The 14,988-nt window shown below is 36.0% G+C and overlaps 1 protein-coding gene and 1 long non-coding RNA gene across 2 annotated transcripts in view; one reads left to right on the forward strand and one right to left on the reverse strand.

The window, feature by feature from the left end:
* The window catches only part of LOC144249088 (uncharacterized), a 25,186-nt gene extending 18,192 nt beyond the window's left edge, over window positions 1-6,994 (forward strand). Inside the window, exon 2 of the long non-coding RNA XR_013342150.1 lies at window positions 5,956-6,994. This is a non-coding gene — a long non-coding RNA (uncharacterized LOC144249088). The remainder of the gene's footprint in view (window positions 1-5,955) is intronic.
* On the reverse strand, window positions 4,976-14,980 carry Nras (NRAS proto-oncogene, GTPase). Its single transcript, XM_026394165.2, has 7 exons — window positions 14,877-14,980; window positions 14,265-14,392; window positions 11,894-12,072; window positions 8,820-8,979; window positions 8,018-8,141; window positions 7,393-7,435; window positions 4,976-7,291 (listed from the first exon to the last, which is right to left on the reverse strand). Exons 2-5 carry the CDS (start codon window positions 14,373-14,375, stop codon window positions 8,022-8,024), a joined length of 570 nt encoding a protein of 189 aa, XP_026249950.1. The 5' UTR covers window positions 14,376-14,392; window positions 14,877-14,980; the 3' UTR covers window positions 4,976-7,291; window positions 7,393-7,435; window positions 8,018-8,021.
* Between the last annotated feature and the right edge of the window lie 8 nt (window positions 14,981-14,988).

A 14,988-nucleotide genomic window follows, 5' to 3' on the forward strand; every position in this document is an offset into this window, starting at 1 on the left:
AAGAAAGGAAAAGGAAAAGAAAAGAAAAGAAAATGATCATGCCAGGTTAGGCCCTGACTTCCTTAATAAGACTCCTATAGCTCAAGAAATAAAATCAAGAATCAATAATGGGACAGATTCAAACTAAAAAGCTTCTTCTCAGCAAAAGAAACAATCAGTGAGGTGAATAGAGAGCCTACAGAATGGGAGCAAGTTTTTACCACATGCACATCAGGTACAGCACTAAACTCTAGGATACATAAAGAACTAAAAAAACTTAATACCAAAAAACAAACAACCCAATCAATAAATGGTCTAAGAAGCTGAATAGACTCTTCTCAGAAGATATACATTAGATCAAATATATGAAAAAATGTTCAACATCTCTAGAAATTAGAGAAATGCAAATCAAAACTATCCTAAGACTTCATCTCACTCCAGTCAGAATGGCAGCTATTAGAAAGACACACTCATACATTGCTGGTGGGACTGCAAATTGGTGCAACCAATATGGAAAGAAGTCTGGAGATTCTTTAGAAAACTTGGAATGGAACCACCATTTGCCCCAGCTATCCTACTCCTCAGTCTATCCCCAAAGGACTTAAAAACAGAACATACAGGGACACTGCCACATCAATGTTTATAGCAGCACAATTCACAATAGCTAAACTGTGGAACCAACCTAGATGCCCTTCAGTAGATGAATGGACAAAGAAAATGTGATATTTATACACAATGGAATATTAATAATAATTAATAATAAACAATATTATTCAGCATTAAAAGAGAATAAAAATCATGGCATTTGCAGGTAAATGGATGGAGCTGGAGAATATAATGCTAAGTGAAATTAGCCAGTCCCCCAAAACCAAATGCTAAATGAGTTCTCTAGTTTAAGGATGCTGATTCATAATATGCTGCTGGGGGGTGGGGGTGGGGATGGGAGGAATGGAGGAACTTTAGAAAGGGGAAAGGAGAGGGAGGGAACAGATGGTGGAAGGAGATGGACTTCATTACCCCAAGTACATGTATGAAGACACGAATGGTGTGCTTTATTTTGTGTATACCAGAGACATGAAATGTTGTGCTCTATATGTGTACTATGAATTGAAATGCATTCTGCTGTCATGTATAACAAATTAGAATAAATAAGTAAAAAGAAAAAAAACCCAATGCAACAAAAACATTTTGATAGGGTTTGTGGCTACAACCAGGGGATATCAAACATGCTAGAATTGCATTTGGGGCTTTAAGATTAAATGTCAAACACCTCAAATTTTACAGGCAAAACAAGCATCAATGTATAAGATCTCTTGATTTAATTTTCAAAATGTCTTTCTTAAACTACATACTAGTGGTTTAATGAAACATTCATATCAGGCATGTTTGGCCACAGATGTAAACGTGGAGAACTGATTTATACAAAGATGTTTAAAATTATGTGCAAGGTTTCTTTCAGACTTAAATAGTATACATAATTCATGCATCTCAAGCTCCTACAATATCAATAGAACCAATTTTATCACTTCCACAGCAGCCATTCTAGAAGATTGCTTTTCCTAACCTGGATAATATTTCAGGCTCCTGCATTTAAAAGCTCTGGTAGGCAACTGCAAGTTTCCAACCTTGTCCTCCCCCATCAGACATGTGGCAGCCTCTATCTTTAGAAACATTTAATAGCACTTTAACTTCCAACATTGCAGGTGCTACCCATTTTTACTTTATATGGTTCCTATAAATTGATGACAATCAGAATTCATGCTAATTAAGAGACTGAGTGAAAATAACCCCTTCTCCCTCACCACACACCAGTAGTTAATAAATGATTTTGGTGCAAATGTGAAGTAAATCATGTGTAAGATATAGTCTCCAAAGAAGAATGATCAATTCACTAGTTTCTGAATCTGAACCATTTTAAGCTCCTATCAGCACTAGAAACAGCATTTGTTATTTCTATTTTGTGTGTTCCTATAATTCCAGTTTTATTTTATTAAGGAAAAAAAAACTCACGTTCAGGGGGATATGGTAAGGCATAACTATAATCTGTGACTTGTGAAGCAGAGGCAGGAAGATGACAAGTTAAAGGCCAGCCTGGACAACTTAGACCCTATCTCAAAACAAAAAATTTAAAAGTGCTGGAGATGTAGCTCAGTGGTGGAGCACCCGCCCAGCAATGAGCAAGTTCAATAGTACTACAAACAAACAAACGAAACCTCACCACCAAAACCAAAACAAAACAATAACAAACAAAAAACAAACTACCACATTTCATCGCCCAGTTATTTTAAAGCATTGCAAAATATTCTCAGGCAGTTTGCAAAATGATCACTAGCAAAGCCTCTTGGCCCCCTTTTCATGTATTTATGGATATCAAATAACTCATGCAACTATGTTGGCCTTTTAATGACCTTGAATATTGCTTGTCAGGAGAAATGAAAGCTAAATAGCAATGATGCATAGGAGGTCCCCTCAGGGTCCAAATAAGCTTTTTCAGGTTTTTTTCAGTGTTTTCTACTATCTAGAAAACAATATTTTGCCACTTAAATTTACTTTTCTCAAGCTGAATTCAAATATTTAATAACCCCTCTCCATATCTACTTTAAGGAAAGAGAATTATGTCCTTGGTAGAAGAAACCAAATTTCCATAATCACCATATTCCAGAATTTATGCTAACGGAAGGTTAGGTTTGAAATCATTCTATCTTCTTAGGACTGGAAAATATGAGATATCCTAACTGACCCCTCCCAATTTTGTAAATGAAGAAAGTATGAGTTGTAGTAGTAAAATTATAGTTGGAACCCAGGTTCTGTAGTTCCTAGACCAAAGCTTTTCCAACTATGCCAAGACTGCTAGATGAAGCAGTAATGCAAAGATACATTAAATATTTCAGGGCTGGAGATGTGGCTCAGCGGTAGCGCGCTCGCCTGGCATGCGTGCGGCCCGGGTTCGATCCCCAGCACCACATACCAACAAAGATGTTGTGTCTGCCGAGAACTAAAAAATAAATATTAAAAAAAAAAAATTCTCTCTCTCTCTCTCTCTCCTCTCTCACTCTCTCTTTAAAAAAAATAAATAAATATTTCAATGATAGTTTTAAAGTGCTTTATATTTCTCTGAGAATCTGACAAACAGCTATGAATCATCCCCAAGGTAATAGTTTAAAACAAGCCTTAACATATTTTATAGAGCCCCTTGTGGGATACATTCTCAGGTCCCCAGTGGATGCTTAAAAACTGCAGATAGTACTATACAAGCATTATATTTCTACCTTATGTATATTTTCCTATACATACACATCTGTGGTAATTTATTAATTAGGCACAGTAAGAGATTTAAATGAATAATCACTAACAAAACATAAGCATCACTACTCTTGTACTTTGGGACCAATAGCAGATAAAGGGTTACTTGAATTAACTACTGTGATATCTTTATAGATGATCTGATATCAGAGACAGATAATAATTGACTACAGAGCAGGTAGTATATAGAGTGTGGAAACACTGGACAAAGGAATGATTCACATTCTGGTTGGGATGGATTGGGTAGTGTGAAATTTCACTGTGTACTCAGAAGAGGGTGTCATTTAAAACTTAGGAATTGTTTCTGGAATTTTCCATTTGATATTTTAGGACTCTGGAGTAACTAAAACCACAGAAAGTGAAATAAAATGAAGAATTCAACTCTTCTAATACTGTCCAAATGTCACATCCAAAAGTCTAAAATTAATATTAGCTTTCTATAAAGACATGTCAGTAGGAAAAAAGAAATAATGACAAAGCAAAGAACTTCCAGTTTTTATTTTTTAAACATTATTTAACAAGAAAAATATTCAACCAAATTTTAAAAAATTAGGATGGATTAATTTACAATAAAATAATCAACTTAAAGTAGCCCTTTTATTTAGGGCCAAAGAGGCCAACAGTTCCCATTTAAACAGCAGAATTGCACAACTGATATTGTTACCTATATTTGATGGCACAGAAATAAAATGTCACACAAATTTCATTGGTACCCACCCTACACTCCAGAGTGGAGTTCAAATACTTGCTTGTCAGGTCAATACTCAGACTTAAAAATCAGTAATATTTTGACATATATCTACAACTAATCTGATGAGAACACTTTAAAAATAATTCTTATAGAAAAAAGAACCTTAAAATAATTTCATGGCACATTAGACTGCTTAAAGAAACAGCAAAGATGAAAAAAAAAATACAAGAAATTTTAGTCCCTTCTTTACAGAAACTACCCAAATAAAAATATTTTCCCTAATTAGTTATCCTTGCTTCTTATAATTTATTAGCAGAGATGAATTATAAGAAGTAGAATGCACCAGTTTGGGGTTCTTGGTTGTAGCTGCCAGCTTAAGAGTACATGACTGCAAATATAAAGCAAAATATGATTATGATCATGAATTCTAGATTGGGAAAAACTCAATCTCTTAAAGTTTTCCTTTATCCTTGTTTTCAAGTCATGAAAAAATTCACAGCAGTTTAAAGAATGATGAAAGACTAAACAGGGGGCCCACCAAAAAAAAAAAAAAAAGAGAGAGAGAGATTAATTTTATCTATTACATTCCTAAAGAATAACTAAGTGTACTGTATTATCAAGTTAACATTCTATAGTAAGCTCCTGGAGCAGATACAGCATTTAACAGATTCATTTACAGATTAGGTATGGTAGCTTTAGGCAGAACATCTTATTTTCACACTCTCCAATGTGCAATCTTTAAAAACAAAACAAAACCATAATGGAATATGTAATTTATGACAGCTGGCCAGGCACTTAAATTGGGGAAAGTGACCTTGAGAATTTGAGGTAAAACAATTATTTTCAGCAATTACATATTCTAAAAACTGTTTTATACTACACTAACTGAACTTTTCAGCTTTTAACTCTTAAGCATATCATTCTGTCGCGCCAAAATTCACACCGAAGTGCAACTTCTTAAGAAGCTATTAAAGAACATTTTCAAGTCTGAATTTTGGCCCCATTTCTGTACTTCTGTGCTTACAACATATCTAAGAAAACTATAGATACATACATACAAGGGCTAAGGCCACTACAGCCCAAAAGGAGTAACTATTTTTCTCCCTAATTTGACATTAAATTTAAAAAACTCTTTAGGTTCACATTGCTATCACATACACACACACATAAGAGTTCAAGTGAGGTGGTCTCAATCTAGCCTCAGGAAAATGACAGAGCAAAAGGGGCAGACACAAAGCAGCACAGAGTTTCATTTGTAGGTGACAACCCTACTGTGAATGCTCCTAGCATTAGCACTAAGGAGCACAACTCTTGAATTTATTATAATCTGGGCATAGTATATGTTTCTTCTACTGTCCTTGAACTCATTTCCGGATAATGTGGAGTCTGCTTAATAAATGAAAATTCATATTAGAAAACAAAAACCTCAGTAAATGTTCAGACATTAGAACATTAAGTGTTCATTCTGGAATTAGGCCTTTATCAAAAGTTATCCAAATCTACTTTTCCTTAGAATTCCTGGGGCTGGCTATGTAGCTCATGGTTAGCATATGTAAGGCCCTGGGTTTGATCCCCAAGCCACCAAAAAAGAAAGGAAAATTACCCAAGGCATTACCTATAAATGGAAATATCATTCCTCCGCATACTCCTAATAATTAATTATATTTCTATTCTTTCCTCAGCAATTTCAACCCAAAGGCTATTTTATGTTTTGAACAAATTCATCAGCTTTTTTTTTGTCTACTATGCAGACTAATTTATCACCATCTATTTAAAACCCCTCAGAGAATATTATAAATTAAAAACAATTTTTTGAGGCACCCTCATTCTCAAAAAATGAGAAAAAAATATTGGCTTAGTTTCCAAGTTGAAGAGGGGGGAGGTTGAAATATAAAAACTTCTAAGCTGAATCTCCTTAGAATACCAAACTTTTCTAGTCATGGTAGAGGATTCATGCTTATTAACCTCTTCTTTCCTTGCAGGGTTAACAGCAGGCATCCAACAGAACTACTGGCTGGAGTTACTGGTGCAGGGAGCAAATGTGGAATTTTTCTCTGCGTGATGCTACCTGGCTTGTTCAAGTTTAGAAACTGTGACCCCGGTCCATTAGCACCATGCTTTACTCAACTGAAATAATTAATCAAGCCCCTACTGCTGTGGGGTGAGGGGCAGAGAGTAGAGTGAGAAGGGGATTGAGGGCAGTTACATACATCACTAAGAGACTATGATATGCAGTGAAAATGTAATCTGTTAACATACTGTATTTGAGGTTTGAAAATCACTGATTATAGCTATAAAATAACATTACACCAAATTGTTATAATATTTGAATAACTGCAAATGTAGAGCTTTCTGGTATGACCCAAATATGAATATAAATGGAAGTTCATTGAACATGATATTATCAATAAGCTAAAAGAAACAAATTACATACATTTATAGGTAGTAATCTACCGAAAAAGTGGAGACAAGATAAAAATTAAGTAAAATTATCCATAATTGCTTCCAGTTTCATTTTTTCCCCAGGGAAAGCTCCAAAATAGGCTTCTGGAAAACCATCTTCACATACATAAACAATGGCATCTGCTATTGTATATCTTTTCCTTAAATGTAGATGGGTCATAGATATTCATTTTCAGGTATAATGGTTTTTGACACATCTATTCCAGTGAAGTATTATAAAGAAAGTCTACAAATCACTTCTAGGAAAAAGGCACTTTGTTGTGAAAGGTGGATTTAATTTCATGAAAGTTGAGAAGAGTAGGATCGACTCAAAAGTTAGCATTCACTTTAGTATTTATGAATACAGTGCAGATGCCAGTTTATAGACTATAGTTGATAACATTACAAATAAACCAATCTGCAACATTAATTATATTCTTGGCAAAACATTAATTCATGACATTTCTCCAAAAGCTAAAATAGGTCCAAGTTCAACAGTAAAAAAAGAAAAAAAAAAAAAAAATCACCAGCAGTTGCTACTTTAGCGCTCAAGGAACTGTTTTCAACAGAATTTCATGTCTAGTTTGGTTCTCTGTTTCAGAGCATGAATTGGCTTTCGATGAAAAACATGGGTGATGGAGGTGTGTTTGTTTCTAAGGGGAGAACCCAGGGTGGAAAACTATTAGGGAATAAAAAGAGATGCATTTCTCTGGTCAGACAACCAAGTGAGGAGGTAGTTATTCTGAGAAATTCTCAAGCAGAGACTGTTGTGTTCATCTACTGAGAGTTGGGGAAGTAGCAGGAGCTTCTCTGAGATGAAGAGAGCAACAGGGATACTTCTCCTCCAGGGAAGTCAGGACCAGGGTATCAGTGCAGCTGAAATAAAAATGGAATGTGGGTAAGTGGCACACACAGTACGAGAAAAACAAGTTTAGGAACTCATTGTGAATGAAAATACATTTCCAAACTTGTCCTACCTTGAAAGTGGCTCTTTTTTTGATGACAGAACTTTGTAAATAACTATTAAAAAAAAGAACACACACCATGTCATTTTCACTGAGTTTCTATACAGTGATTCTTCAAACTCCTGGCTTAAGAACATGGTATATGTTTCTTCTAATTTCTAATATTATCAAAAATAGAAAGCTATCTGTATAATAATTACGTGTTTTAAAAACAGGTTAAACTTCAGTCCTCTCAGAAGGGGTACCATCAGGAAAATATTTGATAGTTATAATTACACAGAAATTCTCAGTTAAATAACAACAGAGTTAGCCAGGTACTGTGGCACATGCCTGTAAATCCAGTGACTTGGGAGGCTGAGGCAGGAGGATTGTAAGTTCAAAGCCAGCCTCAGCAACTTAGTGAGTGAGGCCCTAAACAACTTAGTGAGATGCTATCAGAAGATAAAAAAATAAAATAAAGGGCTGGGGATGTAGCTCAGTGGTAAAAGCACCATTGGGTTAAATTCTTAGTAACAAAAACAAAAGAATACCAAACAATAGAATCAGTAACACTAACACTCCTCCAAACTGCCTAATGCTAAAAAATAACATTTACAATTATGTCAAAGTTATATGTCAAATCAAATCACACACTCACCTTGTTACATCACCACACATGGCAACCCCATACAACCTTGAGTTCCATCATCACTGCTGTTGAGTTTTTTCATTCGGTACTGGCGTATTTCTCTTACCAGTGTGTAAAAAGCATCTTCAACACCCTATGGAAAGAAAGAAGAAAGAAAATCTAAGGACAGCTCAACTAACACAATGCAAGTTATAAGTTTTCTCATTTATACTTCTTTAAGAGGGATGTAAATTCCAATTACTGGGCTGAGGTTGTGACTCAGCAGTATAGCACTCGCCTAGCACATGCGAGATGCTGGGTTCGATCCTCAGCACCACATAAAAATAGATAAATAAAAAGATATTGTGTCCAACCTACAACTAAAAAACATTTTAAAAAAATTCCAATTACCAATTCACAGGTGATAAAATAGGGTGATTTAGAGGACACCAAGTTTAGTACATTCACAGGCTGATATACAAATAGCATATTTTGTAAAAACAGATTCCAGCAAAGGAAAAAGGGTAACACTGAGACACACAGAAAACTACCAGATCTAATGATTCCATTCAGGAGGGCTTAAGCCCTAACACTGATTGGTGCTGATGGGAAAAGGGCTAATGTTCATAAATATTTTAAATCAAGGGTCTTCACTAGAAATATGTGTGCCTGTTAATGCAGGAATAAAAATGTCATACTAGAACATTAGGTAAATTCATTTTGGGTTTAAACTGAAAATTAACAACAAAAGGATATAATTAGAAATCTAAAACAAGGAATGTGAATCACATCTTAACAAATTCTTGCAAAGATGCTCAAAGCCCTACCATACCTGTCTGGTCTTGGCTGAGGTTTCAATGAACGGAATTCCATAACTCTTGGCCAATTCATGGGCTTGTTTTGTGTCAACTGTTCTTGTTGGCAAATCACACTTGTTTCCTACCAGCACCATAGGTACATCGTCTGAGTCTTTTACGCGCTTAATCTGCTCCCTAAAACAGGGAATATGTCATAACAACGTAAGGAAAACAAACTTTCAAGAAGGAATAGAATGGTAAGGCAAAAGAGAAATTGGCAAGTTCTATATGGCCCTATTAGCTTCTAGTATTTAATTTCACATTTTTTTGACCACTTATACAAGACCTTGTATATCAAGGAGATTGATTTAGACTTGGTGTGGTAGCCATAGGGAAGTTGTAAATCTAGTTCATATTCTAATAGAAATGGATGGCTGTTCTATGTGTGTCCTGATGTACATCCTAGTTCGGCTCATGGATTCTCCAAAGACACTGACTCTGGATTAACTGTCACTAGAAATCATACTCTAGATTAAGGTTTGAAGTATAAAAAAATAAAGCCACTAAATTTTTTTACATTCCCTGGGGAATGACAAGATTTAATGAATAGATAATCCACTTTGAAGACAGGAGGCACCCAAATCGTTTTCTCAAACAAATTTATAGTTTCAAATCTAAGATATGAATGAGAAAACACCAGACTGATTCTAATAAAGGAGTTGGGGGACTGAAGAAATCTGGGACTCCCAAAGATAGCAAGCACTCTCTTCAGTGACAATGCTAAGACCTACCACATAGCAGTTTGGAAGTTATTGCTCCAGATTCTCTCCACCAACACTGCCCAATAAAACTTTTTTGTGCTGTTGGAAATGGTCTATTTATATTGTTAAACATGGTAGTCACCAGTCATATGTAGCTATTGAGCACTTTATCTCATTTTCTAATGCAACCAAGAAGCTAATTTTCAAATTTTACTTCATTTTAATTTGAATATAAACTGCCACATTTTGCTGTGGCTACCATACTGCACCACTGCTCTAAACTCTAGCTTGGATAACAAAATCTTGTACCTAAACTGCATTCCACTGGCTGTCTGGAGAACTATTTATAGGTGTGATGGTAGTAGCTTATGTTAAGAGATATTACAGGACAACCTAAAGTACCTGGAACATGTCACTGTGTCAGGTTACTACTCTTCTTTACATTAAACCACACTCTTTCAAGATCAGAGCAATTTCTTTTTCTGGTGTCAGTATAATTTTCCTGCTTCTGAGCAACTGATTTGTTTTCAGCAGATCCTGCATCTTTTAGCTTCTCTTTTCACAACAGCTGACAAATTTGTAGTCTAACTCTTCAAGGTCACTGAGCTTCAAATACAGTTACAAAATAAGCTCATCCCTAACTCCTCTTTATTTTCGCTTTGCCTCACTTAAGCCCGTTTCATTAGTTTATCTTGCTATACAGGCATTTTTACAAGATGCTTTAAATACTCTTTTGACTAGGGCAGGGCACAGATAGAAAAATGTAAGGTAGAAGAAAATTCTAAGGAAAAAGAAAATGACTTCTAGAAATTCAATGAATATTTATTAGATGCTTGCCAAAAGTTGGGCACTTTTTAAGTGCAGTCATCCCTTGATATTCATGGGAAACTAGTTCCAGGATACACCCACAATTTATGCCAAAATTTCATGATGATCATCTCTTATATAAAATGGTATAGTATTTGCATATAATCTATGTACATCTTTCATCTATACTTAAGTCATCTCTAAACTACTGATAAAAATACAATATAAATGCTATTTAACATATTTGTTTATATTGTTTAGGAATGATAATATGACAACAAGTCTATAGATGTTCTGTACAGAAGCTATTTTTTTCCAAGGTTGGTTGAATCTGAGGATGTGGAACATTCAGATACAGAGAGCTGAGGATACTAAGAGTACTTCCAGAGAAAAGGAAAACGGGAAGTAAAGAAGGTCTAGGAAAAAAACAAAACAAAACATTGAATTCAGTTGTGGATCAGTTTGCTTCTGAGAGCAAATATCTTCACAAATTGGGGGGAAAAAGCCAGGACTCAAGGCAGACCACTTACAAAGTATTTACTATGGGCCAAGTACTCTTCTGAGTGATTTACATACTTTTTTTGTGGGGGGTGGTGGGTACTGGGGATTGAACTCAGGGGCACTTTACCACTGAGCCACATCCCCGGCCCTATTTTGTATTTTATTTAGAGACAGGGTCTCACTGAGTCACTTAGCACCTTGCTTTTGCTGAGACTGGCTTTGAACTTGCGATCCCCTGCCTCAGCCTCCCAAGCTGCTTGGATTACAGGCATTCGCCAGCCGCGGTGCCCAGTGATTTACATTCTTTTTAATTTGTTTAATCTTCACAACTTTAACAGGTAGATACCATTATCTCATTACAGATAAGAAAACAGGACACACAGATTCAGTAGTATGCCCCAAAGTCACATACTTAATAAATGATGAAGCTCGATTTCAACCTATTCAGAGTCCATATTCTTAACCATTATATTTTCTGCCTAAATATTGAGCTATGAAAAAGGAGCCCTGGATTTTTGGGCCTGGGTCTACTAACAGTGCAACTCCAAAAACCCAATAAACCACTTTCTGAATTCTTTAATTTTGTAAAATAAGAACGTTGCACTAGAAATTTTTATAATCCAATTTAGCTTTGAAATTTTATGGTTCTAGAGAGAAAGTCCATCTTTATGCTCCTTTGACTTTCTTCCATTTTTGATCTATACCCTATTTGTTTCTTCCTATCATTTTGTCTGTTTCTTCCAAAAAGACACTTCTCTGAAATTCCTTTATGATCTTTACTTGAACTGTCTCAATTATGCATTGTCAAACAGTAGCAAGTCTCATTTATATATTACCAAACACTACAGTAACAGTATACTATACAGAATTCCAGTATTTCAGTAAAAACCCCAGAATCTTAATGTCAAACGACCTAAAACCAACTCTTCCCATAATTAAAAAGCTGTATCTTCCCTAAGTAAGGTATCCTCATTCTCCCACAAAACTTCAGAAGAACACACTTAAGATCATCCTTTCAGAAAAAATAATGTTCCTAGTACCTGTAGAGGTTAATATCTGCAAATGATTTGCTATTATTGATGGCAAATACACAGAGGAAGCCTTCGCCTGTCCTCATGTATTGGTCTCTCATGGCACTGTACTCCTCTTGTCCAGCTGTATCCAGTATGTCCAATAGACAGGTTTCACCATCTATTACCACCTGTTTTCGGTAAGAATCCTGGGAGTATGGAGGGTTGGGAGGCAGGGAGAGAGGGAAATTCAATTTTTATTGAAAACCACAGGGCATGCAATGTTACTGTCAAGGATAAATAAGCCAACTATTCAAAACCATTTCTGTTTATCTGAATTGTCCCTCAAACTGTTAATATATAATCACAAATGTATTAATGTCACCTTAGGAAAAAGCTCCAAATCTTAAACAGAAAACGAGGCCAGTCTGTTTCTAGAAAAGATAGAGAAAAAAGTGTATATATATATATATATATATATATATATCTATATCTATATCTATATCTATGTATGTATATATACATATATAGTTTAGATTTATAATTTATTACATATATTTACTTATATCTATATATATGTATGATGAAATATATAATACATCTATATATGTACACAGATGTAATATATAAGTATATGTACATAGATATAATATATAAATAAGTTCAAATGACAGCTCTATTGCAGTTAGGAAAACTACAGAGATTAAGTTCATTCATACTGTATTTTACTAAACTATGAACTAGATGGTTTTACTTGAGCTGTTTATTTTGCTTTTAAGATTCTAAACATAACTAACCTAGCCCTGGATAATGAATCATTTGTGTTATAACTAAATATACAAATACCTTTTGTTGCAGGGAGATTACAATACCACAAATGTTTTTCTCATCATAACAGACTGTACCTTTGGGAAATATTCCTGAATCAAATTCCTAGCTTCCAAACAAGGTACAATTAATTTCTCAGGAAGAAAGACATATATATATATATATATATATATATATAAAAAAAATCATACAAAAAATACTTCTAGTGGGGTGTGGTAGTGCACACCTGTGATCCCAGCTACTAGGGAGGTTGAGACAGGAGGACTGCAAATTTAAGGTCAGCCTCAGCAACTTAGTGAGACCCTGTCTCAAAATGAAGGGCTGGAGTATAGCTTAGTGGTACAGCACTTGCCTAGCATGCACCAGGCTCTGGGTTCAGTCCCCATTACTGAAAAAGCAAAATGTGAAAAACTTCCAATTTGGCTTTATGGCAATATTTTGTGCTTCAATAATGTCACACTTGGAAGAACTATTCTATGGTACTGGGAACATTCTATATTGTTGTTTGAGTGGTGGTTACATGGGTGTATACAAATATAACCTGAGCTACACACACGAGATTTATGTATTTTATTTAAGTAAATTACCCCTCAATAAATAAAACTCTGGAAAACATTTCAACCAATTTTTAACAGTGAATATATCAGAATTAGTTTGCATTAAACATTCAGTAGCCAGCTGGCAGATGGGGCCACGGCAGGATCATTTAGACATTTCTAAGTTGCACAACTACAAAATTTTTCGTTTAAAGAGTCTTAAATGTCACTTATTGAAGCCAATCTGTAACATGAACTCCCAAGATAACAAAAGAATCCTGAAGTACATATTAATAAGTGATGCTTTACCATTCACAAATAATTTAAACATTTATTTGATATTTCACAATATTCTTGGGTGGTAGGCAGGACAAAGTTCATGGCATTTTAATACATGCAGAAAATTAGGTTAAGAGATTTCCTCAATATCACAAAACTAAATAACCTTTAAACGGGGCCTGCAATCCTAGGCACAGTGACTCAAAATCTCAAGTTGTTTCTACTCCAATTCAAATCTGACTTTCAATAGCCTCTCCTAGCAAAGAAATGAGAATTGAAAAATATCCAGATCTGTGAATTCTTTATCTCCATCCTGTTTCTTCTACAAAATCAATCTATTTACCTGTGGTAAGCATTTCTACTTAATCCCCGGGACCCCCTCACCCCTATCACACACACTGTGAGACAGGTCTTGCTATGTAGCCCGCCCTGGCTGAGAGCCTGTGATACTCCTGTCTCAGCCTCCCAAGTGGCTGGGGCGGGCTATCATGCCTGGCTCCATGCGTTTCTATTTAACAGAGCTGCCATATACAAAGAAACTGAATAAATTCAACACTGAGAACTGATGTAAACTAAATTTTTAAAGAAAACCTTCAGCAGCTAATAAACTCAACAAAGTTTTACTTTATTGCATCACTGAATGCAGTATCTAAAATTACTTTTTGTTCTGATTTACTTACAAAGGATAAAGGAAATGGGTAAGGGGAAAACTGATTATTAGAGCTAGGGTCACTTGGTAGACTACCACTGGGCCTCACCTCTATGGTGGGATCATATTCATCCACAAAATGGTTCTGGATTAGCTGAATTGTCAGTGCGCTTTTCCCAACACCACCTGCTCCAACCACCACCAGTTTGTACTCGGTCATTTCACACCAGCAAGAACCTGTGGGAAACCGGCAACTGAGATTAAGTGGCAAGCTAAATCTACTGTACTTCAAAGCTTCTAAAATCAACAGTAACTAAAACAAGAGTTTGAAGTGTATTAATTCCATACATGTTCCCCTCCACTTAACTTCATAAAGTGATTCAGGGACACAAAAATACTTGCAGATTAGTGTGGGCTTCGGATTTCTGGCTTCTTGCTACTCCCACCCGAGTCTAGTTTTCCACTGTGCTTGGGTTCCGCCCTTAGCTTAAGGTAAAGGAAACCCCCCCTTTCTACTGCTTGTGTACTTCTTCTCAGCCCTGGGGCGGTCTCCGGCCGCGACCCCTTCCCATCGTTTCCACAGAACGCCCCACGTAAGGCCCCAAAGGAGGAACCCCCGCCCAAGGCCTTTGTCTCCGGTTCCTTGATTCCGCTCCATACCGGGCATGAACGGGAAGCCTGTATGCTCCAAAGCCCAACGCCCTGAACGTCAGAGGCCTACCTCAAGCTCCGCTGCCCCCGCTTCAGACGGATTTAGGACGTCCACCGGGAAAAATGCTAGAGACCCCGGAACCGCCATGAACAGCCCCCACCAGGGAGCGGCACTTCCGGCC

The sequence above is a fragment of the Urocitellus parryii genome, chromosome 11 (assembly GCF_045843805.1).
Source record: "Urocitellus parryii isolate mUroPar1 chromosome 11, mUroPar1.hap1, whole genome shotgun sequence".
Taxonomy (NCBI): Eukaryota; Metazoa; Chordata; class Mammalia; order Rodentia; family Sciuridae; genus Urocitellus; species Urocitellus parryii.